The 23,505-nt window shown below is 57.2% G+C and overlaps 3 protein-coding genes across 14 annotated transcripts in view; all 3 read left to right on the forward strand.

Annotated features, from left to right (window-relative positions):
- SPEG (striated muscle enriched protein kinase) overlaps window positions 1-8,033 on the forward strand; it is a 58,379-nt gene extending 50,346 nt beyond the window's left edge. For 8 of the 9 annotated variants that reach the window (XM_024927835.4, XM_034955217.3, XM_034955216.3 and 5 more), the window contains 11 exons: window positions 71-202; window positions 2,918-3,034; window positions 3,222-3,389; window positions 3,502-3,624; window positions 3,778-3,945; window positions 4,060-4,663; window positions 5,133-5,372; window positions 5,457-5,680; window positions 6,518-6,593; window positions 6,835-6,984; window positions 7,318-8,033. In XM_024927835.4, coding sequence (XP_024783603.3) covers window positions 71-202; window positions 2,918-3,034; window positions 3,222-3,389; window positions 3,502-3,624; window positions 3,778-3,945; window positions 4,060-4,663; window positions 5,133-5,372; window positions 5,457-5,680; window positions 6,518-6,593; window positions 6,835-6,984; window positions 7,318-7,510 — 2,195 coding nt within the window. In that variant the 3' untranslated portion in view covers window positions 7,511-8,033. Of the gene's footprint in view, window positions 1-70; window positions 203-2,917; window positions 3,035-3,221; window positions 3,390-3,501; window positions 3,625-3,777; window positions 3,946-4,059; window positions 4,664-5,132; window positions 5,373-5,456; window positions 5,681-6,517; window positions 6,594-6,834; window positions 6,985-7,289 lie in introns of all 9 variants that reach the window. The other variant, XM_034955215.3, reaches the window with a different exon arrangement.
- A 2,788-nt stretch (window positions 8,034-10,821) lies between these two features.
- SPEGNB (SPEG neighbor) lies at window positions 10,822-13,378 on the forward strand. The gene is made up of 4 exons (XM_055109136.2): window positions 10,822-11,211; window positions 11,538-11,845; window positions 12,449-12,590; window positions 12,780-13,378. The coding sequence occupies exons 1-4, from the start codon at window positions 11,084-11,086 to the stop codon at window positions 12,916-12,918; spliced, it is 717 nt and encodes a 238-aa protein (XP_054965111.1). The 5' UTR covers window positions 10,822-11,083; the 3' UTR covers window positions 12,919-13,378.
- A 161-nt stretch (window positions 13,379-13,539) lies between these two features.
- On the forward strand, window positions 13,540-21,711 carry GMPPA (GDP-mannose pyrophosphorylase A). Of its 4 annotated transcripts, none has more exons than XM_008972024.6 (13): window positions 13,540-13,667; window positions 14,689-14,743; window positions 14,849-14,946; window positions 16,204-16,307; window positions 16,579-16,765; window positions 17,110-17,169; window positions 18,807-18,937; window positions 19,952-20,086; window positions 20,182-20,279; window positions 20,439-20,485; window positions 20,705-20,797; window positions 20,979-21,147; window positions 21,423-21,711. In XM_008972024.6, exons 2-13 carry the CDS (start codon window positions 14,704-14,706, stop codon window positions 21,521-21,523), a joined length of 1,263 nt encoding a protein of 420 aa, XP_008970272.1. In that variant the 5' UTR covers window positions 13,540-13,667; window positions 14,689-14,703; the 3' UTR covers window positions 21,524-21,711. The 4 variants fall into 4 exon arrangements, with proteins under 4 accessions (XP_008970272.1, XP_003818711.1, XP_034811138.1 ...); XM_003818663.7 differs by having other exon boundaries at window positions 13,576-13,667; window positions 14,684-14,743; XM_034955247.4 differs by having other exon boundaries at window positions 13,610-13,982; window positions 14,684-14,743.
- Window positions 21,712-23,505: the final 1,794 nt, after the last annotated feature.

Here is a 23,505-nt window from a genome sequence, read left to right on the forward strand (position 1 = left end):
GAGGGCTGCAGAGAGGTGGGAACTTGCTGGTACTGACTGAACAAATACTCACGGGCCTGAGTCTTCACAGCCCCAGGGGAAAGCCGAAGCCGGCTCCGCTGGGGCTTCTCTCGGCCGCGGAAGGACAAGGGGTTATTGCCACCAAACCTCTCTGCCAGCGTCCAGGAGGAGTTGGGTCACCAGTACGTGCGCAGTGAGTCAGGTAATAGAGGCCTGCTGGGTGAGGACCCTCCTCCCCTCCTGCCCTCCCCTACCCCCATCAGGGAGCAGTCATGGCTGGTGAGAGGTGGGCCACCTTGACAAACCTAGTGGAAGGGGTCTGCTCAGACAACTATAACAATAGCAGTAGCTGACATTCATTAGATAAGCTGAGTGTTCTATTAAACACTTTACAAGCACTGCCTCATTCAATCCTGCAGCATTGTTTGGGAAATATTAGTATCATTGTCTCTATTGTACAGGTGAGGAAACGGGCTTAGTGATGCTAAGGATCTGTCCAAGTCGCAGGGCTAGTAAGTGGAGCAGCTGAAGTTGGACTGGGTGACCTTCTGCAGCCAGGTCCCTGAAACGGCTTCAGGACACCACTTACGTCTGTCGGGCTGGCCTCCTCTCTCCTGGGAGACCCTAGAATGTTTCTGTAACTGGCTGTACTTTTCAAGGAGCTCAAGATATAGGGCCCTCCTGCCTCCACAGTCCCCCTTTAGATGTGTGTGTGCTTGGGTGTGTACCCAAAGACACTCACTTTCTCTCCAGCCTAGAGGACCACGACCTGGATTGTGCCCCCTAAGTCTCCATTGCTCTGCAGCTCCGAACACCTGACTGCCCCTCCCTGACCCTTCTGCACAGAAAAGCAGCCTTTGGAGCTCTTTGCTAGCTCTTTGCCCTCTTCTGTTTCTCTGCCTGAGTGTCCTGGAGCTCCGGATAGGGAGGCATTCCCCATGTGGGGTCACCCCATCCCCCCTGAAAAAGGGGCATTACTCAAGGACGACAAGCAAAGGCTTCGGGAGGTTGGGTTTTCCAGGCCAGCATGCAGGAAGGGAGCGAGTCCATGAAGCCAGGCTGTGTGCAGGATCTTGACAAGCCACCAGTCCTGTTCTTCCCCCATTTCCTGGTAAAACTCAGAATAGAGTGGCTGTCGAGTCTTGCCTCAGCTGGGCTTATAGGGATTCTGTCCAGCCTTGGCCAGGGCAAAGGGGGCTGCAGTGAGAGAAAAGGAGGGAGGGAAGGGCTGCTGGTGGGGAGGGGAGGGTGGAGAATGAGGGGGAAAGAAAGCGATCAGCCAGCAGAGAGGCCTGGGGACAGCTGATCTCTTCCCACCTGGGGCCTCCCTCCTGGCCCAGTTTTGCTTATGCAGCTGATTTCCTGCCGAGGCAGTGTCCCCTTACCTCATCCGCTCCCTGTTCCCTGCAGAAACAAGGCTGTCCCAGTCTACTTTAACAACCAGGGCTGGCCCCTAGGAATGGGGGTGGGGCTGGCGGGGCTGGCAGGGCTGGGCCCGGGTCACTTTCACCTCTGAGAGAGGTGGCCTCTCTCTCTCTCTCCCTGCTACCCAGTACCCTCACTTGGCCTGGAGGCAGCCATTGAGAAACTGTGTTCACATTGCCTTGTTGGAACCTCAGTGTGGGACCCCTCCTTGGGGAGCAGTGGGGTACAGCGGGAAGGGGGCACACTGCCATCCTGATCACCACACCTGCTGAGTACTCCTCTTCTGCCTGGCTCATCCCCACTCCCAGTCCCCCACAATTCTTCAGACAGGCAGCAGCTGGGGCTCACAAGCCTCCTCAGCTTTCTCTGCCCAGGTGAATAAAATCCACCCCCAAGTCCTCCCCTATCCCCACCTTCACCCACCACCCCCATGGCCCAACTGGGATTCTTCTAAAGGGACATTCCCAGGGATCATGCACTCACATCCTCAGGGCACTAAAGAGGCGCAGGCTGGCTACATTGGAGGAAGGAAAACTGGTCGCATCCCTAGCCCTGCGTGTGCACAGCCACCAGCTAGCTGTGAAGGCAGCTTCTCTGCTTTGCTGAAACAGCCTTTCTCTGGGGGTCTGTCTGCTCCAGGCTTCTCTGCTGGCCATATTATTGAGATAATGATAACAACAAGAGAAGTTAGTATTTATGATCAGTTACTCTATGGCAGACACTTTACATGCCTCGTAATTGTCACAGCAAGCATCCTGTGGGCGCGGGATTATTTTCCTTGATTTACAGATTAGAAATGGAGCTTCTGAGAGAGTAAATGACTTGCCCAAGGTCAGGCAGATACTGTCTCTTGCCCCTTCAAAAGCTCTCACCACTTAATTGACCTGAAGGAGTATACAGAAGACCTACGACCCTGTCCCCCGATGGCAGGTGGGAAGAGGGGCCAGGAGGCCAACACGCTTCCAGGGTCTGCCCACAGTTTTCCTAGACTGCAGCTCTTTTGAGACTGTACATTCTGATAGAACATTCCTCGTTTGGTCCCATCTCAGCTCGGGTCACTAACTCATCTCAATTCTCTTCTCACTTGCCCTATGGTGCCCCAGAGAGGGTGGGTCTTGCAGGATCTTAACCATTATAGTTTTTCAGTATTTGTTTGCTTTTATTTTACTTAACAAATGCTTATAGACCACTTACTTAATGCCAGGCCCTGCTCTAAGTGATTTACAAACCCATGACATAAGTAGCATCGTCAATAGTCAGTGCAAGGAAAAAGCAGTTCTGCACACAGTGAGGGCCTGGGGAAAGTGATGCTTGCCCCCAAAGAAAATTATTGAAGGCATGGCGTGGGGTTCCACTTTCCACATCTGCCTGGGAAGAGACAAAGTTTCATGCTGCTTCCTGATGGCTGTTTGCAGGCCTTCTCCACCCCTCCCTCAGCAGTAAGTGGGCCAGGGTCCCTACAGATAGATGGCTGTCTCTGCTTTTCCTCCAGACTTCCCCCCAGTCTTCCACATCAAACTCAAGGACCAGGTGCTGCTGGAGGGGGAGGCAGCCACCCTGCTCTGCCTGCCAGCGGCCTGCCCTGCACCGCACATCTCCTGGATGAAAGGTAAGGAGACTCTGCCTCCCACAGAGAGGGAGGCCAGCAAGTGGCCCTGAGCCCAGGGGATGGGAGGGGCTAGGCCGGAGTGGGGACTGAGCACGGTTAGCGGGGATGCTGGAGTGGGGAGTGAGTGAGGGGGCCTGGACATGTGCTGCCTCACTCAGCAGCAACTCCTGCTCCTCCCTGTCCCCAGACAAGAAGTCCTTGAGGTCAGAGCCCTCAGTGATCATCGTGTCCTGCAAAGATGGGCGGCAGCTGCTCAGCATCCCCCGGGCGGGCAAGCGGCACGCCGGTCTCTATGAGTGCTCGGCCACCAACGTCCTGGGCAGCATCACCAGCTCCTGTACCGTGGCTGTGGCCCGTGAGTCTGGGGCAGGGCCCCAGGGGGGTAGTGATGGGGATGGCAGGACAGGGCTTGAGGGGCTCTTAGCTAGGGTGTAGGGGCTCACTGGGACTCTTCTTTCTCTTGCCAGGAGTCCCAGGAAAGCTAGCTCCTCCAGAGGTACCCCAGACCTACCAGGACACGGCGCTGGTGCTGTGGAAGCCGGGAGACAGCCGGGCACCTTGCACGTATACGCTGGAGCGGCGAGTGGATGGTGAGGATGGGGCAGCTGGAGGGTGGGGGGAGCGGCAGGGGGAGGGTAGAGGAGTCTGGTAAGGCCAGTGCCCTCCCAGGCTCCACAGATAGCACCATGGGAGCTGGGGCCACCCCTTCCGTGACCTCAGCCCCTTCCCCATACTGCCTATAGGGGAGTCTGTGTGGCACCCTGTGAGCTCAGGCATCCCCGACTGTTACTACAACGTGACCCACCTGCCAGTTGGCGTGACTGTGAGGTTCCGTGTGGCCTGTGCCAACCGTGCTGGGCAGGGGCCCTTCAGCAACCCTTCTGAGAAGGTCTTTGTCAGGGGTACTCAAGGTCAGTGCAATGGTATGGGGTGGGAGGAGGAAGGGGGCTCTGAGCCTAGGGTTCTTGTGGAGCACCATGGCCTTGCCCCAAGGCACCACGGTGATGATTTTCTCTCTCTCTTAGATTCTTCAGCTGTGCCATCTGCTGCCCACCAAGAGGCCCCTGTCACCTCAGGGCCAGCCAGGGCCCCGCCTCCTGACTCTCCTACCTCACTGGCCCCACCCCTAGCTCCTGCTGCCCCTACACCCCCATCAGTCACTGTCAGCCCCTCGTCTCCCCCCACACCCCCTAGCCAGGCCTTGTCCTCGCTCAAGGCTGTGGGTCCACCACCCCAAACCCCTCCACGAAGACACAGGGGCCTGCAGGCGGCCCGGCCAGTGGAGCCCACCCTACCCAGTACCCACATCACACCAAGTGAGCCCAAGCCTTTCGTCCTTGACACTGGGACCCCGATCCCAGCCTCCACTCCTCAAGGGGTTAAACCAGTGTCTTCCTCTACTCCTGTGTATGTGGTGACTTCCTTCGTGTCTGCACCACCAGCCCCTGAGCCCCCAGCCCCTGAGCCCCCTCCTGAGCCTACCAAGGTGACTGTGCAGAGCCTCAGCCCGGCCAAGGAGGTGGTCAGCTCCCCTGGGAGCAGTCCTCGAAGCTCTCCCAGGCCTGAGGGTACCACTCTTCGACAGGGCCCCCCTCAGAAACCCTACACCTTCCTGGAGGAGAAAGCCAGGCAAGCAGGGCTGGGGAAGGGAAGAGGACAGAGGGGAGTGGGCCAAATGTCTGGAGCACATGGCTTCGGAGAGAAGACCAGACTGTCCTGGCTGGGGTCGGGGGAGGTGCTGAGACCTGGGTTATTAGAATGATTGCGTTCAAATGTGCCAGACACTGCACTGCGTGCTTTAGCCATCTGATCTCATCAAATCTTCACAACTCTGAGAAACACTGCGCTATTAGCATCACCCATTTCACAGGTGGCAAAGCTGAGGTTAGAGAAGCTATGGGATTTACCCAAGGTACAGAGCCAGTGAGTGGCAAAGGTGGGACTCGAACCCTGGTTTCTAGGATTGAACTCTGGAGCCCACACTGGAACCACTGCATTCTTGCCCCTAGGGGTCCCTGCTCTCCTCCGTTAGCCCTCACTATGGAAGTGTCCCCCTCCTCTCCTCTGAGCCGGTGGTGTCCCTCCGCCCGACACACAGGGGCCGCTTTGGTGTTGTGCGAGCGTGCCGGGAGAATGCCACGGGGCGAACGTTCGTGGCCAAGATCGTGCCCTATGCTGCCGAGGGCAAGCGGCGGGTCCTGCAGGAGTACGAGGTGCTGCGGACCCTGCACCACGAGCGGATCATGTCCCTGCACGAGGCCTACATCACCCCTCGGTACCTCGTGCTCATAGCTGAGAGCTGTGGCAACCGGGAACTCCTCTGTGGGCTCAGTGACAGGTAGCTGGGCATTCTGGGGGAGTAGGGAGGAAGAGGTAGGGGAGGCTGGGCCGGGTATCATCTGCTCCATCCCTGCCCTCCCAGGTTCCGGTATTCTGAGGATGACGTGGCCACTTACATGGTGCAGCTGCTACAAGGCCTGGACTACCTCCACGGCCGCCACGTGCTCCACCTAGACATCAAGCCAGACAACCTGCTGCTGGCCCCTGACAATGCCCTCAAGATCGTGGACTTTGGCAGTGCCCAGCCCTACAACCCCCAGGCCCTTAGGCCCCTTGGCCACCGCACGGGCACGCTGGAGTTCATGGGTGAGGGGACCAGCTGCCAGCCAGGGTGGGGACAGGGCCCTGCCAGAGAGGCAGCAGCCAGGGCTCACCCCACTTCACTTACATATGTGCCACTTATTGAGTGATTACTGTATGCAAGCAATGAACGAAGTATGTGGATTGATCTTTACAATAACCCTGGAGTGTGGCATAATATTAGCCCCCTTTTACAGATGAGGAAACTGAGGTGTACTGATGTTAGGGATTTGTGCAATCAGACAATTATAAATGCTAGAGGCAGGATTCACTACAGCCAAAAAGACAGGAGAATCAATTATTATTTTATTTAAATAAGGAGAACCAGCTACCATCGAGCAACCTGCTAAATGCTTGACGTTCATGATCTCTCTTCCTTGGTGTGGTTCTACAGGCCACACTTTACGGATGAGGCTGTGGAGAGCCAGGCAGGTTTAATAAATCGCCCAGGGTCCCATAGCTAGAAGGGGCAGGTCTGGGATTAGAGCCAGCCAGGCTGATTTTGAAGGCTTTTAATCTTGGTGTCAGCCACACTCTTTGTGAATGGGAGCCATACCTTGGAGCCGATCCAAGGGAGCTTGTCACCCTGCTTCTCAGCCCCTCTGGAGTTCTGGGGACCCCGCCATTTTGTGCCTGGGTTAATTCCTCAGGTGACCCATATGTCTCTTGGGGTATGCCACCACCTCTGTCCTGCCTACTGGCCTTCAGGGCCTGCCACTCTGGACATTCCCATGGTCTGGTGACCTGGACATTGTCCTGCTGCTCAAGCACCCAGGGACCTCCCCCGCCCCCACTTCCCTGCCACCAGGAAGCTGGGTCAGCTTGGCCTCTGTCTCCTGTCAGCTCCGGAGATGGTGAAGGGAGAACCCATCGGCTCTGCCACGGACATCTGGGGAGCGGGTGTGCTCACTTACATTATGTGAGTGTCCCCTACCCCACCGCAGCCCTCTCTGCCCACACAGTGAGCTCCCGGACTCACCTTCTGCCAACACCCTCTCCCCCGTGCCCCACCTCCCCTGTACACACATCCACACTGCACACTCACACTCAGATGCACAGTAGCATGGCCCTGAGCACTGTGCACCTGACACTAATGTCCTTCTGGGTCTGGGTGTTGGCCTCCAGTCTGCATATGTCAATCAAGCTATCTTCCCCAACAGGCTCAGTGGACGCTCCCCGTTCTATGAGCCAGACCCCCAGGAAACGGAGACTCGGATTGTGGGGGGCCGCTTTGATGCCTTCCAGCTGTACCCCAATACATCCCAGAGCGCCACCCTCTTCTTGCGAAAGGTTCTCTCAGTACATCCCTGGTGAGTGAGCCCCACACCTGCTATCCCCCAGTGTTACCTGCCCCTGGCCTGGCCTGTGCCAGAGATCTCCCAGCTCCTCCCCTGCTCCTAGGAAGAAGTCTGCTGCTTCTACTAAATGGTCATACTACCCACCATTTAAAGCCTGAGGCAGCCCCGTGCAAGGCAGACTCACTGTCCCCATTCCGGAGACTGGGGAACTGAGCTCTTGAGCTGCCCAAGATCACACACGTAGGGGTGGGATCCAGGACTGGGACATGGGTCTGCGGGAGGACAGAGCCCCGGCAGCTCCCAGAGCTTCCTTCCAGGTTCATCATCCCTGGCTCTGCCTGGCAGGAGCCGGCCCTCCCTGCAGGACTGCCTGGCCCACCCATGGTTGCAGGACGCCTACCTGATGAAGCTGCGCCGCCAGACGCTCACCTTCACCACCAACCGGCTCAAGGAGTTCCTGGGCGAGCAGCGGCGGCGCCGGGCTGAGGCTGCCACCCGCCACAAGGTGCTGCTGCGCTCCTACCCTGGCGGCCCCTAGAGGCACGGACCACAGCCAGGCCTCAGGCTTCAACTGGGGTTCCCACCAATGCCACGGGACATTCCAGGGCCCACGCTGAGCCAGGCGGGCCTGGGGCTTCGGTTACCACCAGCAGCAACATCTGGCCGGGCTCTTACCTCATAGACCTTCAAGGACAGAGACCCCAGGGCCTGGACCTGATGCCACCCCAGGCCAAAGCCAGAGTGGGAGACCCATTGGCCAGGCTCAGCAGGGTGGGAACAGGCAGAGGGACAAGAGGGGAATGGGGAAGTGGAGAGGAAAAGGAATCGAGGGACAGGAAGGGGGAGGCTCTAGGAAGGTTCTGGGTTGGGGGTCAGTGCATCTCAGGGAGAACCAAGGAAGGTGGGCATGGCTGGAGAGGAGGAAAAGGAAGGAGCCCCAGGTGTCAGGGCAGTAGGCTGGGAGTCAGTGTGGCAAAGCGGGGGCAGGACACAGATACAGTGGCAGGGGCCCAGGGCTGGGACGTGAGAGAAGGCAGTGAGGCGGCAGAGGGAGAAGAGAGGACTCAGGTGGAGGTGGGGTGGGTCAGCTGTCAGCATCCCTCAGAGGAGAAAGGTGGAGAGCTGGAGGCCAGCAGTCGCTCACACTCACTCTGTCCTCCTGTCCAGTGGATACAGCCCTGGGCGCTCTGCTGGCCCAAGGATGTCCCCACTGCCCCTCCATGGCCTTTGGCCTTCTTCCCATTCATATTTATTTATTTATTGACTTTTATGAAGTTTCCCCTTCCATCCGATCCCTACTGCCCATGTTGTCCTGACCATCCCTCCCAGCCATCCAGCTGTCTGTCTGTCTGTCACAAGGAAATAAAAATGGCAAGCAGCATAACCTGTGTGTCTATTGGGAGGGATGGCTGGAGGGGAAGATGGCTGGTGAGGGGTGAGTCCGGGACAGGGGCATTTAGCCCTCTCTGTGTATTCCCCAACACACACATTCAGGAATATACCAGCTAGCACTTTGGGTCCTTCCAACCCCCTCCCGTGACCCTCCTGGCCCCTCACCTCTCCTTATTCCTGGAGGGAGGGGAGACTGTGGTCTGCTTCTCCCCTTGCAGTTTCCGGAATGCTGGCAGATCCACTGAACCCCTGCAACCAGGCTCTAGTAGCCCCCACCTCTTGTCACATGTTCCCTCATCACAATGTGGGGGATGCTGGGCTCTGAAATAGGCCAGCCCTCACCCCAATCCTGGCTCAGCCTTGTTCACTCTCCCCAGAAGACAGGCAGGAGCTCTGGTCCTGACCCCTGGAGCAGAGTGGGTTTCATCCTGATGGTTGGTGAGAGTAGGTAGTGTGAGGAGCTGCAGAAGAAGCCAGGACAGGGAGGCTAAGGTGGCTGGATCACCTGAGGTCAGGAGTTCAAGACCAGCCTAGCCAACATGATGAAACCCCGTCTCTACTAAAAATACAAAAATTAGCCAGGCGTGGTGGTGCACGCCTGTGATCTCAGCTACTCAGGAGGCTGAGGCAGGAGAATCGCTTAAACCTGGGAGGTGAAGGTTGCAATGAGCCAAGATTGCGCCACTGTGCTCCAGCCTGGATGACAGAGTGAGACTCCATCTCAAAAAGAAACACTAGGACAGGCTCACACCCCTCGCCCTCCATGTCACAGCACATATCAGAGCACATGGAGAGCACCAGCTGGGAGTGATCTAGTCTGCTGTGTCCAGCATTTTCCTAGGGCTGAGGGACACACCAGCCTGGAACTTCTTGTCCACATGGCAAGTTAGGAGGTCTGCTGGGTGCTAAAGCACCTCAATTCTAGCCACACCCCTGCAGTGCCATAGAATGGTCACTGGGACCTAGGACTGAGCTGCCCTGCCTTGAGGTTGGGGACGAGGGGTTGGGGGGTTGGCAGGGACCCAGACCTCCTTGTCTCCAGAGGAAGTGTTCCCCTCATCCCCACCTTCAAAATTCCGTTCTTGGCAAAGTAAAAGGAACAAAGCCTCTGACCAGGGTAGCCAGAGTTGTCACTGCTGTGTTGCTGATGGAGGTTGAGGGCCCCTTGGCTCCAGCCCAGACAACCCTTTTGCCCAGCCCAGCCCAGCCTCTCTAGCTTCTCAGGACCCCAGGGAAGAGGCAAGCCCCATCATCATAAAATAACAGGATGTTAAAGCCAGCTGGAAGGGACCAGAACGACACCTTGCCTACCTGTCATTTTAGCGATGAAGATATACAGTTTGCCTGTGAGAATCTCCAATCCCCTACACACTGCAAGTGTTTTGTATAAAAATGAGGTGCCTGAACTCATATCTTGATAAATGGTAAAATTCCTCTCCCGTCACCCCTCTGATCTTGAGCTCCCTTCCCATCTCCATTGGAAATGGCATGTGAACTGCTTGTTCCAAACCCGGAGGAGCAAAGGTAATTTATGTCAGCAGAGCTATGTCAAAATTGCTCTGATCAAAACGTGACAGTGCCCCCACACTAGGGCGGGTATTTCCAATGAATGGAAGCAATGCTTCTGCCCGGTGCCTGGCCTGGGCAGACTGGCCTCCAGGCAATCCCCAGAGGGGTTAACTGAACCCCTTCACCCCAGGTGGTCTGATGCCCCTATGCACCAATTTATGCTCCCAAAAAGGAATTGGGCAGACCTAGGGTTGGGGCCAGTAGTGGTGCTAATCTCCAAGGACAGTGCAGTCTAAACAGCCCCTACCATGTGACATCGAGGGGAGTGAGTGGGGATGGGGAAGGCATGGAGGGGCTGCTATTCTCAAAAATCTTTCCCGTCCCCTCCCGGTTTATCTCAGTTTACCGCCAGGGGGCACAGTGTGGAAGTGACAACCCTGGACTCCTGGGGTTGGGGGTAGGGGAAGAGTAAGGAGCTTCTAGATTGGTCGTGACAGCCACGTGGCCCTGTTGCCGTTAGCTGTAGGGGCCCTGAGGCCCAAGTCTGATGCTACTCTGGCTGTATTCAGGGAAACCCCAGAAACACTCAAACCCCTTAACCAACAGGGTGTGTTGTCTGACTATCCAGAGCCCAACCTGATTGAAAAGCTGCCCCAGCAGGAAGCTGGATCTCTTGTCAGCTAGGGGCTGAATCTGGTCCTCCTGGGAGTGGGATGGATACCCCCTGCCCTGGGAGGGGACAGGGCAGCATCCAGCTGTCCAGCTGTCCAGGTGCTGACGCGAGGTGCACCTCAGAGCTGCTCGAGTTTCCCCCCATGGGCCTAGCCCAGCGGCTGAGCCAGCATCCCAGGCATCCACAGGCTAAATAAAGAGCCTGCCTGAGTCAGAGGGAGGCGGATGGGGTCCCGGGGGGCTTGGGGCAACCACGCCAAACAAGGCAAGGAGGGGAGCGATGTATAAAACCGGGCCCAGGGCTGAGCACCTGCCTGCACCCCTACTGTGCCATCCAGAAGGGCTCTGTGCTGCCTGCAATCCAGCCAGTCGACTCAAGTCCCTAGGTCAACCCCTCCACGGTGAGTCCGATCCTCAGAGAAGCCGCAGACACCCCCATTCCTCCATCTCCCTGAATGTTCTGACCAGGGAGGAAAAGGGCTGAAGGTGGGAGCCTCCGTCTCAACCTGGACCCCCATATTTGTCGCCCACTCCCCAGATGTCTAAAGCAGCTCCTGCCAAAAAGCCAGTGGCTGTGGCCCCACCTCCTGGATGTACCCTGGACATCAATGACCCACAGGTCCAGAGTGCGGCCATTCGCATCCAGGCCTCTTACCGGGGCCACAGGTGAGAGGGAACCCCGGAGCCCTGTGGAGGAAGGGAGCTGCAGAGAGCGCACTCTTGAGTGGGGTTTGAGTAAGCGCTGAGCAGCGTCAGGAGCCTTTAGAATGAGTGGTCTCAGGGGAGGGTCGTTACTGAGGTATGGAGGAGTGGCCGGGAGGAATGCATCATCCTATCAGGGCAGCAGTTCAGGAGCAGTCCTCTTCCCTACCAAGCCACACGTTTAGGGGTCTGGCGGGTCCAGGGGGCAGGTAGGAGATGGTGCGCTCGCGGAAAGGGCTGTGGCCGGGCCTGTCTTAGGAACTCTGGGCCCTGACTCGGCCCGCGGGTAGGTCCCGGAAGGAGCTGCGCGAGAAGGGGCCGCCGCGGGTGCTGGAGCCGCTGAAGGACGTGGTGCTGATCGAGGGCAGCGCAGCCAAGCTCACTTGCCGCATTTCGGCTTTCCCGGACCCATTCATCCGCTGGAGTAAGGACGGCAAGGAGCTACGTGACGGGCCCAAGTACCGCTACGTCTTCGAGGACCCTGACGTGGTGGCACTGGTGGTGCGCGACGGCGAGCTGGCAGACCTGGGCCAGTACAGCATCAACGTCACCAACCCCTTCGGCCAGTGCTCCGACTCGGCGCGCATCCTCGTGGAAGGTACGCGCGCCCCGGGCGCAGCGCCAGGGCGCAGACCAGCACCACTCAGCCAGAGCCCGCAGCCCGGTCCAGCTGCGCGTGTTTACCTCTGGGCCTAGCTACAGGGTCCCCGCCAGCCCAGCTCTGGGCACGGCCTGGGGCGCATCGCCGCGCCAGCCAAGTGCGTCCTTCCCTACCTCGGGATCCAGCTCCACCCGGGCTGAGCAGTCAGCTGTGGACTTCCATCACGCGGCTCCGGGTCCCCAAGGTCACGCAGCAAGCCAGAGGCAGAGCCAGGGTTGGACCCGGGTCTTCTGGCTCCCAACTCTGGCAATTTCCACTACCCGGAGCGGTCTCTGAGGCACCGCGAGATGTGTGAACATTCAGGGGCTTTCGCCCGCCTTATCTCTCTTGATCCTCTATTCGACCCCGAGAAGTAGGAGAGGCAGGGATAAGTCCCTTTAACAGCCAAGGAGATGAAACCAGAGAGGCTAATGATTTGCTCAACGTCACACTGCGAGTTTAAATGCATCTGTATTTGGTGCCGGGTATTAGCTGGTGAGGTGATGCCCTGCCTCATCTCCGGGTCCTTCACGGGGTTTCGCTCCCCTTTCCTTCCGCTAGTCCCGGCGAAGATTCAAAAGGGACCCGACAACACTAAGGCGCGCAAAGGCACCACCGTGACGCTGACTGCGGAGATCCTGGGAGAGCCTGCGCCCGACGTAGGCTGGACCAAGGACGGGGAGGACATCGAGGAGGATGACAGGCGAGGGCCGGGACCTGCGGCACGGGCAGGGCCTGGGGCTGGAACCTGGGTGGGACTGAGCCCAGAAATCTGGCTGGAGTGACGGGGGCGGGGACTGGGCGGCGAGGAACAGAGCTGGCTAAGGAGCCCCGCCCAGTGCGCCCGTGTACTGACCACGGCTCCGCCCTCCTCCCCGCCGCCCTTCCGCAGGGTGTTCTTCGAGATCGGCAGCACCACCACGACGCTGACCATTCGCCGGGCCACGCCTCAGGACAGCGGCAAGTACGAGGTGTACGTGGAGAACAGCCTGGGCATGGACCAGAGCTTCGCTCGCGTGGACGTGGCCTGAACGGCACCCCCGGACCTTCCGCCCTGGCGCCGAGCCCGGGGGTGGTGGGACCCACAGCCCTCCACCAGCTTGGTTAATAAAGCTGCTCTCTGACCCTCCGCGTCTGTCCTGCTCTTCCGCGTCGCCATTCCCTCTCCCCCGCACCCGCGCCCACACGTATTCCAGACCCCCACGCCAAGGTCACAGCCTGTTGGAGTCACAGGGAGGTCTGGAGAGCGCCTAGCGCCGTGCTGCATTTCAGACAGTCAAACTGATAAGAGTTGCCCTCGCCGTCCAAGGCGCCCTCACTTCCCAGCGGTACCGGCGGCTGGGCCTGGGACTCCGCCTTCTCCGCTTTTGAGCGCCTCCAGCCCCAGCCCCTCGTGGCTGTTTGCCCCTGGCCCCGCCCCTTCCAGGGCTGGCCACACACCCCTGCTGTCCTTAGTCCCGTTTTCCTGTGGGACCCAGTTCCTCACTTCGGCTGCTGCCCCGAGGCCGATTCCCCAACAGCTCGGGTCCCAGTCTTATGTTCCAGGCTGGGCTTCTCAGGCCCCACCCTTCTTCGCATTTAACCCCGCCCCGCGATCCCTTGGTCACGCCCCTGGACTTCAGCACCTCTTTCCTCTCCCATAAAGTTAGAAAGCGGGGAAAGGGTCAGACTACAATTCCCGGCAGACCCTGCGAATGAGTTCTCGCGACTTGCGAGAAGACACGTGCGCGGAAGGAGCTTGCAGTAGCGGGCGGCAGAGCTGGAGTGAAGGGAGCTAGTGGTAAAGGGAGCTGGTGGAGGGGTGGCGGCAGGGGTAAGGGGCAGGGGACACCCTCTAGACGGAGAGCGGGCTCCGAGGTCCTGGCTGGCCCTCGGTGCGCCCGCGCCTGTGTTGTCCCACAATCCCTGGCAATGAGAGGCCAGGGTTTATTGGACAGAGTCAGTTGTGGGGTTCAGAGGGTCAGCAATCAATCAATCCTCCGAATCCAGAGATTTAGACCCAGTCGTCCGTATTAGGACTGGAGGGGGGTCAATAGGTTCAGTGTTTGAGATGCCAAGGGAACCTGTCTTTTGATTTGGGGTTCAACATACAGAGGTTAGTTTTAGGATTCATGTTTAGCATATAGAGGATTTTTGCTGGGATTAGGGGTTCTTCAAATTCAGATCAGTGTTAGTTCAGTACTTGGGGATTACGTTCAGGATTTAAGTTAAATATCTGAGGCTCACTCAGGGTTTGCTGTTCAATATTCAGCGTTCACTATTGGGATTCAGGGCTTAATATCTAGAATGAAGACGCAACACTTTGGGAATTTGAGGCTTCAGTATTTTGAGGTTTGGGTCTGAGAACGGAGTCTCTGCCAGGTTTCTGAATTTGCAGAATTTGTTCATGGCCAGAGGGAAGTCTTTTAGAGATCAAATTGTGGGGTGTGAATTTCAGAATTTGGGAGGAATCACTGTGAGGTTTGAAGGCCGACTGGAATCTGGGTTGGGATTTGAGATGTGTGGGATTTGTGAGGTTCTGTCCAGGCAGGGACTATATTGAGCTTTGGGTTTACATCTTGGGGGAGGGCTAAGTGCTGCTATTTGGGGTTTGGGGTTTGGTTGGGGTGTGAGATCTGAGCTTGATTTCTCTGCTGGGATTTGAGATGTGTGGGATTTGTGAGGTGTTGGGTCCAGGCAGAGACTATATTGAGCTTTGGGTTTACATCTTGGGAGAGGGCTAAGTGTTGCTATTTGGGTTTTGGGGCTTGGTTGGGGTAGGAGATCTGGGCTTGATTTCTCTGTTGGAATTTGAAGTTTAGGTAGCAGCCACCATTATGCTCAAAGCGGTGATCCTGATTGGAGGCCCTCAAAAGGGTGAGGTGCCAGGGGAATGGGGGGAGGAGGTTGGGCTGGAGTGGTAGGCGGGATGGGGGCAGAGGAAGGCAGGAGGCCGAAATGTTCTCCTCTCTCCTCTCCCAGGAACTCGCTTCAGACCTTTGTCTTTTGAGGTGCCCAAACCATTGTTTCCTGTGGCAGGGGTCCCTATGATCCAACACCATATTGAAGCCTGTGCCCAGGTAACCTCAGGGGCTCCCCTCTCTCACCTCATTTCCTGCTTATCTTCATGCTGTTTCCCCCTTTCCCAACCATGAACTCTTCCCACCAGGCATAACTCCAAGGACCATCATTCACAGATGACAATGTGAATGGCGCCCCCTCAAGTTATGCTGTGCAGCTGCCCTGCTGTCTTCCCCTAATCTAGTTTCTCATCTGGCCTCTTCCTGCTCAGATTTCACTCCTATTTTTAAAGTGTGGAACGTGAGATCAGGCAAGGATCTTGGAGACAATGTAAAGCTGTAGCATGGAGACTCTTAATGATAACCAAGCACAAATTCATATCCTTGATCACATTGATGCTCATTTCTTTATTGCTTTTCGTATTGAGCCAGGCAAGGTTTTGGTTTGAATTCAGTCTCTGCCTGCTGTGAGGTCTGCAACAAATAACACACCTTCTCTGACACTCAGTTTCCTTATGTGTAAAATGGGGGTGATTAGACCTACCTTGTTGGGTGGTGAAGCTTAGAAATGATATTTGTAAAATGCCTAGTACAATGCAGACCCTTGATAAATGGTACCCTTACCTCATGCTGATCTCAAGCTTAGGCTGACAGATAATAAAAATGGCCGGGGGGGAGGGGGTGGGGTGGAAATGGATTAATGCAGCTTGGTAGGCAAAGTCTTTCTTAGAGTGAGTCCCAGTTCAGGTTGGTGGGGGTAATAATTGATTGAAAGATCAGGCCTGGCATGGTAGCTCATGTCTGTAATCCCAACGCTTTTTGAGGCCGAGTCGGGAGGATCGCTTGAGGCCAGGAGTTCTAGCCTAGCTTTGGCAACATCAAGAGACCCCTTCTCTACAAAAAGTTTAAAAATTAGCTAGATGTGATGGCCTGGCTGTAGTCCTAGCTGCTCTAGAGGCTGAGGCAGGTGGTGACATGGCTGTAGTCCTCAATACTCGGGAGGCTGAGGTGGGAGGATCGCTTGAGCCCAGGAGGTGGAGGCTGCAGTGAGCCAAAATCATGCCACTGCACTCCAGCCTGGGCAACAGAGCGAGACCCTTTTTCACAAAAATAAAACAAAACGAAAAAAGATCAGGCCTCCGACTTCCTCCAAATTCCTCATTGTCCAGAGGAGAAAATAGCCCAGAGTGGTGAGTGCCCTGGGGCCCCACAGCTGAGACTGAAACTGGTTTCTGGACTTTGGGCCAGCACCAAGGATTTCCCCAACATCCCCTCCTATTAGATATTCTTCATCCCAGCCTCTTCCCTTGTCCTCAGGTCCCTGGAATGCAGGAGATTCTGCTCATTGGCTTCTACCAACCTGATGAGCCCCTCACCCAGTTCCTAGAAGCCGCCCAGCAGGAGTTTAACCTTCCAGTCAGGTGTTTGTGCACACACTCGTATATGGGGGGGTGGGGATGCCCTAGGCCTCTGAGTTCTTGGAAGTGGGTTGAGTCAGCATTTGCTGGAGTTCATCCTCACCTACTAGAAGGATTCTTGTTTGGACATCAATGAATCTCTGAGTATATAGAGTTTCTCTGTAGGCCTTGGGCAGGAGTAGTCCTGGGAGCAAGCGGTGGGGGTCAGGTGCCCTGGCTCATGGTATCTGTTTCCTAAGATCCACTGATCTGGCTCTCGGGTCCCTGGGGACAGGTACCTGCAGGAATTTGCCCCCCTAGGCACAGGGGGTGGTCTTTACCATTTTCGAGACCAGATCCTGGCTGGGAGCCCCGAGGCATTCTTCGTGCTCAATGCTGATGTCTGCTCCGACTTCCCCTTGAGTGCTATGTTGGAAGCCCACCGACGCCAGCGTCACCCTTTCTTACTCCTTGGCACTACGGTGAGGGGGTCAGGAGGGCTGGAGGGTGTAGAGGAGGTGATCCCAAGAGCTTCCCGGAATTCAGGGTGTTGGGGAGGCAGGGGCGCCCCGGGAGTTGGTGTGGGAGCTGGCGTCAGGAGGGAGATGTGCTGCTCTGGCAGCATGGAGGTGTTAGCGGAGACCCCGAGCCCTCTGGCTGTTCAGAAGTAGGGAGGGGGAGGGCAGCTGTCAGTTTCCACCCTTGCGGAAGGCCTGTCAGTGGCAGAGCTGCATGCCAGGTGCTGTAGGGGAGGGAAAGAAAGAAAAAACAGACGTGGCTGCCCTGGAGCAGGCGGGTCACTGTCTCGGGTGTGTCTGTCTTTCAGGCTAACAGGACGCAATCCCTCAACTACGGCTGCATCGTTGAGAATCCACAGACACACGAGGTGAGAGCAGAGTGGGGGCTGGGTGGGTGCCTACTCTGTGTCATCATCCCCTCTACCTCAGGCCTCTAGAGAATGCTGGCACAGTATGGGGTGGGCCCTAGTCTTGTCAGACAGGTGAGACACTCCCGATTAATCATCTTATATCCCTTTAAGAGAGATTGACCAGGGGGAGGGGGGAATGGTTAATTTCCCTGGGGGTGGTGCTGTAATAAATGTATGCACAGTGCATGATGGGAACACCAAGGGGGCCCCAACCCAGCCTTGCTGGGGTGGGAGTAGGGAGGGCTTCCTGGAGGAAGCAAGGTCTGAGCAGAGTCCCATTTGTCTAGATGACAGAGGACACAGGAAGGTACTACAGGCAGAGGGAATGGCAGGTATAAAGGCCTGGAGGCAGGAAGTAACATACCGGAAGCAGGAGCATGATAGGCAGGGCAGCAGGGCTCTGTCCTGTTTTGTGAAACTCCCTTCTTCTAAGCCCCTTGACTTTCACATAACCCTCCCTCCTTTATTTATTTATGTATGTATGTGTTTATTTATTTATTTTGAGACAGAGTCTCACTTTGTCTTCCAGGCTGGAGTGCAGTGGCACGATCTTGGGTCACTGCATCCTCGACCTCCCAGGTTTAAGCCATCCTCCCACTTCAGCCCCTCAAGTAGCTGGGACTATAGGCATGAGCCACCATGCCCAGCTGATTTTTTTTTTTTTTTTGAGACAGAGTCTCACTCTGTTGCCCAGGCTGGACTGCAGTGGTGTGATCTCGGCTCACTGCAGCCTCTGCCTCCTGGGTTCATGCCGTTCTCCTGCCTCAGCCTCCTGAGTAGCTGGGATTACAGGCATGTGCCAGGCTAATTTTTGTATTTTTAGTAGAGACAGGCTTTCGTCATATTGCCCAGGCTGGTCTCGAACTCCTGAGCTCAAGTGATCCACCTACTTCAGCCTTCCAAAGTGCTAGGATTATAGGCATGAGCCACCACCATACCTGGCGTCACATACTCCTTTTATTTGTGCTTTAATATAAAACATACATATAAACACGCACACACACATGCATGTACACACCTACACACATATAGTTTTGTGCTCAGCACCAGGTAGCTGTGAGAGAAACAGAGCCAAATGGGTGCAGTCCCTGCCTCTTGGTCACTGTCAGTCTAATAGGAGTGACAGAATCAAAAGGCAACCTTTGCAAATGATACAATGCCATGGGTGAGGCGTGGCCAGAGTTCAGGAGTGCCCAGGCATGAACAGCTAACTCGGGCCAGCAAGAGAGGACGCACAGAGAGAGTGACAGTGTCAACTGGGTTTGGAAAGGTGGGCTTTCCAGATGAAGAGATGAGAAAGGCCATTCCAGGCACAGGCATGCAGTCGGGTGGAAATGCGTCTGAGAGGTAGGTGGTGGGGAGGATCAGGCAGGGAAAGCCATGGACTTTGGATTTATCTGAAGCTGAATCAGGTGAAGGGCAGTCATCTCAGGGTTTAAAGCCAGGCAGCAGTAGGATGCGGACGCGCACTGCATTTTAGCCAGGCCACCCTGGCAGCAGGGAGGAGAGGCAAGAAGGGCCTAGAAATCAGAGGGTCTTAGGGGACTGTGGCGGTAGTCCCTTCTTCTACTGAACCCAGCCCGCTCTGTCCTCAGGTATTGCACTATGTGGAGAAACCCAGCACATTTATCAGTGACATCATCAACTGCGGCATCTACCTCTTTTCTCCTGAAGCCTTGAAGCCTCTTCGGGATGTCTTCCAGCGTAATCAGCAGGATGGGCAATTGTGAGGCAGGCCCCATAGCCCTGTGACCCCAAGTACCCCCAGTCACGGACCCCAACACATACCAGTCTCTGCAGGCTCCATCTCAACTTGCTCACCTTCCTCCTCCCCTCTCCCTTCTCCACTTGCCATCTCCAGCAGAGCCTCCTGAGTCCCTCCCCTTCTAACCTCATTCTGTCCCTCTTCCTTATCCATCCCAGTTCCTCCTCTGTCACTGCCTGCCCACTCCCCTTCTGGTCCATTTCTCCTAAGCCCTGAGTGTCCCAGAGACGTCTTTCAGAACAGACGGCAACACACAGTTGGGCGCACACATGCTCGGGTGCAGACGTGTGCACGTGCACACACAGACAGACATGCACACTCTCAGGCTGAGGCTCCCCTTGGAACATAGCACCAGAGCCCTGCTCACCAGTCCCAGGGTCTTCCCTCCTAGGGCTAGAAGCTGTTCCCTTCTAGGGATCCTTGCCTTAGCCCCCCGTCGCCCCATCTAAGGCCTCCTCTGCTCATAGCCATTTCTCACTCCCACCCGTGTCTCTGCTTCCCTCTCCATCTCTCCTGGCCTCTCTGTCTCTGTCTCTGCTGAGCTGGCATCTCTACCATCTCTCTCTCCCTTTCTTTCTGTGACTGTCTCTGCCCTCACCAGCTGCCTTGCTCTAGGGTGAGTCTGTCTGTGTTTCATTCCATCCAATGAGGGGGAGGGTAACTTGGAGGGGGTAAAGGGCTGAATGGGGATGAGAATGTGAAAATGGGGGGAACTCCTTATGGAAATGGGGCAGGGATGGGAAGCAGGCCTCTGCCTGGGGCTCCCTTGTGATAGCACCCACCCAAGTCGGGGCTGGGTGGGAGAGGTTCCTGGGATGTGAGCAGCCACATCCCAGAGAGGGTCAAACCAGACCTGGAGAGAGGGGCTTAGAGAGGTGGTGGGAATCCTCCTACTCCTGTCCCTGGGAGACTGTGTTAGCCCCACAGTCGGGGCTCAGCTGGGGGACTAATGTCAGCATTCTTCCTCTCTGCCAGGGAGGACTCACCAGGCTTGTGGCCAGGGGCAGGTACCATCCGCCTAGAGCAGGATGTGTTTTCAGCCCTGGCAGGGCAGGGCCAGATATACGTGCATCTCACTGATGGTATCTGGAGTCAGATCAAGTCCGCAGGGTATGGAAGGCTGGGTCCCCTGGGGATTGAAACTTTGGGGTGGTGGGCACAGGCCCTGCTGACCCCTGAGCCCCTGTCCCCCTTGCGGTCCCCAGTTCAGCCCTCTACGCCTCCCGCCTCTACCTGAGCCGATACCAGGACACTCACCCAGAACGGCTGGCCAAGCACACCCCAGGGGGCCCATGGATCCGAGGTACCCAGCCTGCCCCAATTCCTAACCTTTGGCTTCCACCCCAGCCCTCTGAACCAGGATTCTTGACCTCGAGTCCAGAGTTAAAGCCTCAATCCCTGCCCCTTCCTGATCAAATTCGGTTTGGGATATTTGCCCCCAGGGCCTCTCTTCTGCTTCTAGGGAATGTGTACATCCACCCGACCGCCAAGGTGGCCCCCTCGGCTGTGGTGAGTGCTGGTCCCAGCCCCAGGGAGGGAAGGGTGGTGGTCGGATGGATGGAGGGTGCCCACGCTGCCTTGAGTTCTGGGTGCCGGTTTCTTCACTTTGTCACAGCCTATTGTGTGTCCTCGAGCAGGTCACTTCTGCCTTATCTGTTCTAGAAGGGAGTTGGGTTTGGGGATCCTCCAAGTCCCTCCAGGGCTTATGGTGTGTGCTTCTCTCCACAGCTGGGCCCCAACGTCTCCATCGGGAAGGGGGTGACCGTGGGTGAGGGTGTGCGGCTCCGGGAGAGCATCGTCCTCCATGGAGCCACTTTGCAGGTAGGTACCAGCATACACAGCAGCATGTGACACCCCAAGAGGCTGTGGGGAGGGCCCAGGCATCCCCCCAAGAACAGAGAAGGGTGAACGCCATGGGCTCTGCATCTGGCCGCACCTCACACCCTCCGGTTCCTGCTGCCTCCTGCCTCTTCCCCTTACCTTTCACTGTCCTCTTTGGCAGGAGCACACGTGTGTTCTGCATAGCATCGTGGGCTGGGGGAGCACTGTGGGACGCTGGGCCCGCGTGGAGGGTACCCCCAGTGACCCTAACCCCAACGATCCCCGAGCCCGCATGGACAGTGAGAGCCTCTTCAAGGACGGGAAGCTGCTGCCTGCTATCACCATCCTGGGTATGGCTTCCTGGGGGCCAGGGCTGGGGGAACCCCACAGCTGATGGCCAGTGGCCCCGGGGAGTGTTCGTTCCTCTGTGTGCATGCGTGTTTCTTCTTTTAGCAAACAGTTACCAAGGGCCTGCTGTGTGCCAGGCCCTGTGTGAGTCACCGGGGGCATGAGACCAGGGGCACAGATGGGCAGGAGGGCTCCCTCCCTGCTGGCAGTGGCCCCCAGCTCCCTGCCCCTGTCTCCCCTCCCATGACCTCCCCTGGTGCCCTCATCCATGCTGCAGGCTGCCGAGTCCGGATCCCTGCCGAGGTGCTCATCCTGAACTCGATTGTTCTGCCACACAAGGAGCTGAGCCGAAGCTTCACCAACCAGATCATCCTCTGAGTAGGGCTGCCAGAAGGCCCCCAGCTCCTACCCACTCCCCTTGAGGCTGCTGCCTGCTTGGCCAGCCTCTGTCCAGAAGGACCAGAGAAAGCCAGGCAGGATCGTCACATGCCGGGGAGCAGTGTGGGTGGCCTGGGGACTCCTGGGTTTTCTCCCTCCCGACTCCCTAATAAACCCCGTGAACCTTGGAGCCAGCACAGACTGTACTTATGTCTGGGCTGGGGGTGGGGGTGGAAGCGGGGCAGCTGAGTCAGGCCCCCCCACATTAGCATTTAAATTGGAGTCGTTGCTGTGGGCTCATGAATAATGAATCTGGAGCCCTGGTAAATCTCCCCCTCCCACTGCCTCAGCCTCGTGCTGCTCGGGAGGAAGGCCCTCTAGGCTCCCCAGCCTGCCTGGTCCCCCCCTTCACCCCTGCCTCCCTGCCTCCCTGTTCCTCCTCACCGGGCCTGGCTCAGGCCCCCATGTGCAAGGATTCCGAAGGGAAGGGTGAAGGATTTCGGTTGGGCAGCAGGCACAGGAACTGGGGCCACAGGCCTAGAGGCTGATCCCCACAGCCCGCTCTGCTCGGTTCCCGCTGAGCCCAGCCCTGGCCGGTTTTCCGCTTTGCCAGCTCCATCTGCTCCCAGCTTGGCTTTTGGCAGGGTGGGGGTTTTGCCTCTGCCCGAGGCCTCATGTCTCTGTCTTCTACTCCCCTGGCAGGCTGGGTGGGCCTGAGCTGGTGCCATTCTCTTCGGAAGCACAGTGGGAGGTACCCTGTTCTGGGAAGGCCCTCACCACCTCCTGTCCCCCTGGCCCTGCCCTTTGGGAGGTCTCAGCCCTCCTCTCCCAGCCATCTCTCATGTTTGCCCATGACCCCCATGTGCCCCTCTTGGTGCCCCGCTTCCCCAGCTGTGGGTGTGGAGCTGTGTTGCCAGATGAGCTGGTAATGATCGTAATCTGCTAATTGAGAGGAATCTAATTACCCGAAGAGAATGGGGGGTACAGGGCGTGGGTGGGAGAAAGGAGGGGGTCCTGGCAGCAGGCAGGGGTGGCAGGCAGCAGGGTGCTGGGGCCTTGTTATCAGCACCAGGCTCTGGGACAGAGCCCAGGGTTTCATAGCTTCATAGCCCGGCAGTTAGGAAGCTGCGCCTTCTCAGGAGCTGGACTGAGGTTGACTTGGGGATTGGGCCAAATGTGACCTCCCAGGCCCCTCAGGTCCCGTGGGCTGTGTGCCAGCATGTAGGGAACGATCTACACAGTGTGGGGTTTAGCAGTCCTGACCTATAAGCTGTCCCTAGTTCCTCAGTTCCTCCTGTCCTGGCCTCCAGCCCAGACCTTCATTATCTCTCTTCATGGGAGTGGGAGGGGGCTGCAGGTCCCCACTCTGGGCTGGGGTCATCACCCCAAGGAAGGGGCTGGGAGAGGGTGGGCCATAGGACCAGAGGCTAGGTCCCTTCCCTCTCCTCCCCCCTAGTCCTGACCCTTCTGTTCCGAGTGGTTGGCAGAGGCCATGGCAGCTCCATCATAAATATGATAATTTAATTATTTTCTCAGCAAAACACCGTGAAATCCAATAAGTCTGTGTCAGGCCCTGGCCCCCGGGATCCCCCTCCTAGACCCAGTGGGGGTGGGGACATGGTGGGGAGAGGCAGTGGAAGGGGAAAGGGTCAGTGTTTGAAGGGGGGTGCCGCTAGCAAAGCTGAGGTCTGTGTAACATGCCCCCCAGAGGTCTTTGTAACATGCCCCCGAGATTGAAGGAGTCACCGTTGTTGGGGGGGTCTAAGAAGGACATGCCCCCCCACTCCTCCCCAGCCCACTTCTGTGCTGGGAGGGACCTAAAGTCCCATCCATCTCTGAGAGACCCAAGATGGAGCACCTGCCCCTGGACGGGGTACAGGGGGCCCCTTTGTCCACCACTGCTGGGACCCTGTGCCCAACCATCATTGGCCGTTTAGGGGTAGGAGGGCGCCAGCCTGGGGAGGGTCTGGGAAGGGAGAAAC

This window comes from Pan paniscus, chromosome 13, assembly GCF_029289425.2.
Source record: "Pan paniscus chromosome 13, NHGRI_mPanPan1-v2.0_pri, whole genome shotgun sequence".
NCBI lineage: Eukaryota > Metazoa > Chordata > Mammalia > Primates > Hominidae > Pan > Pan paniscus.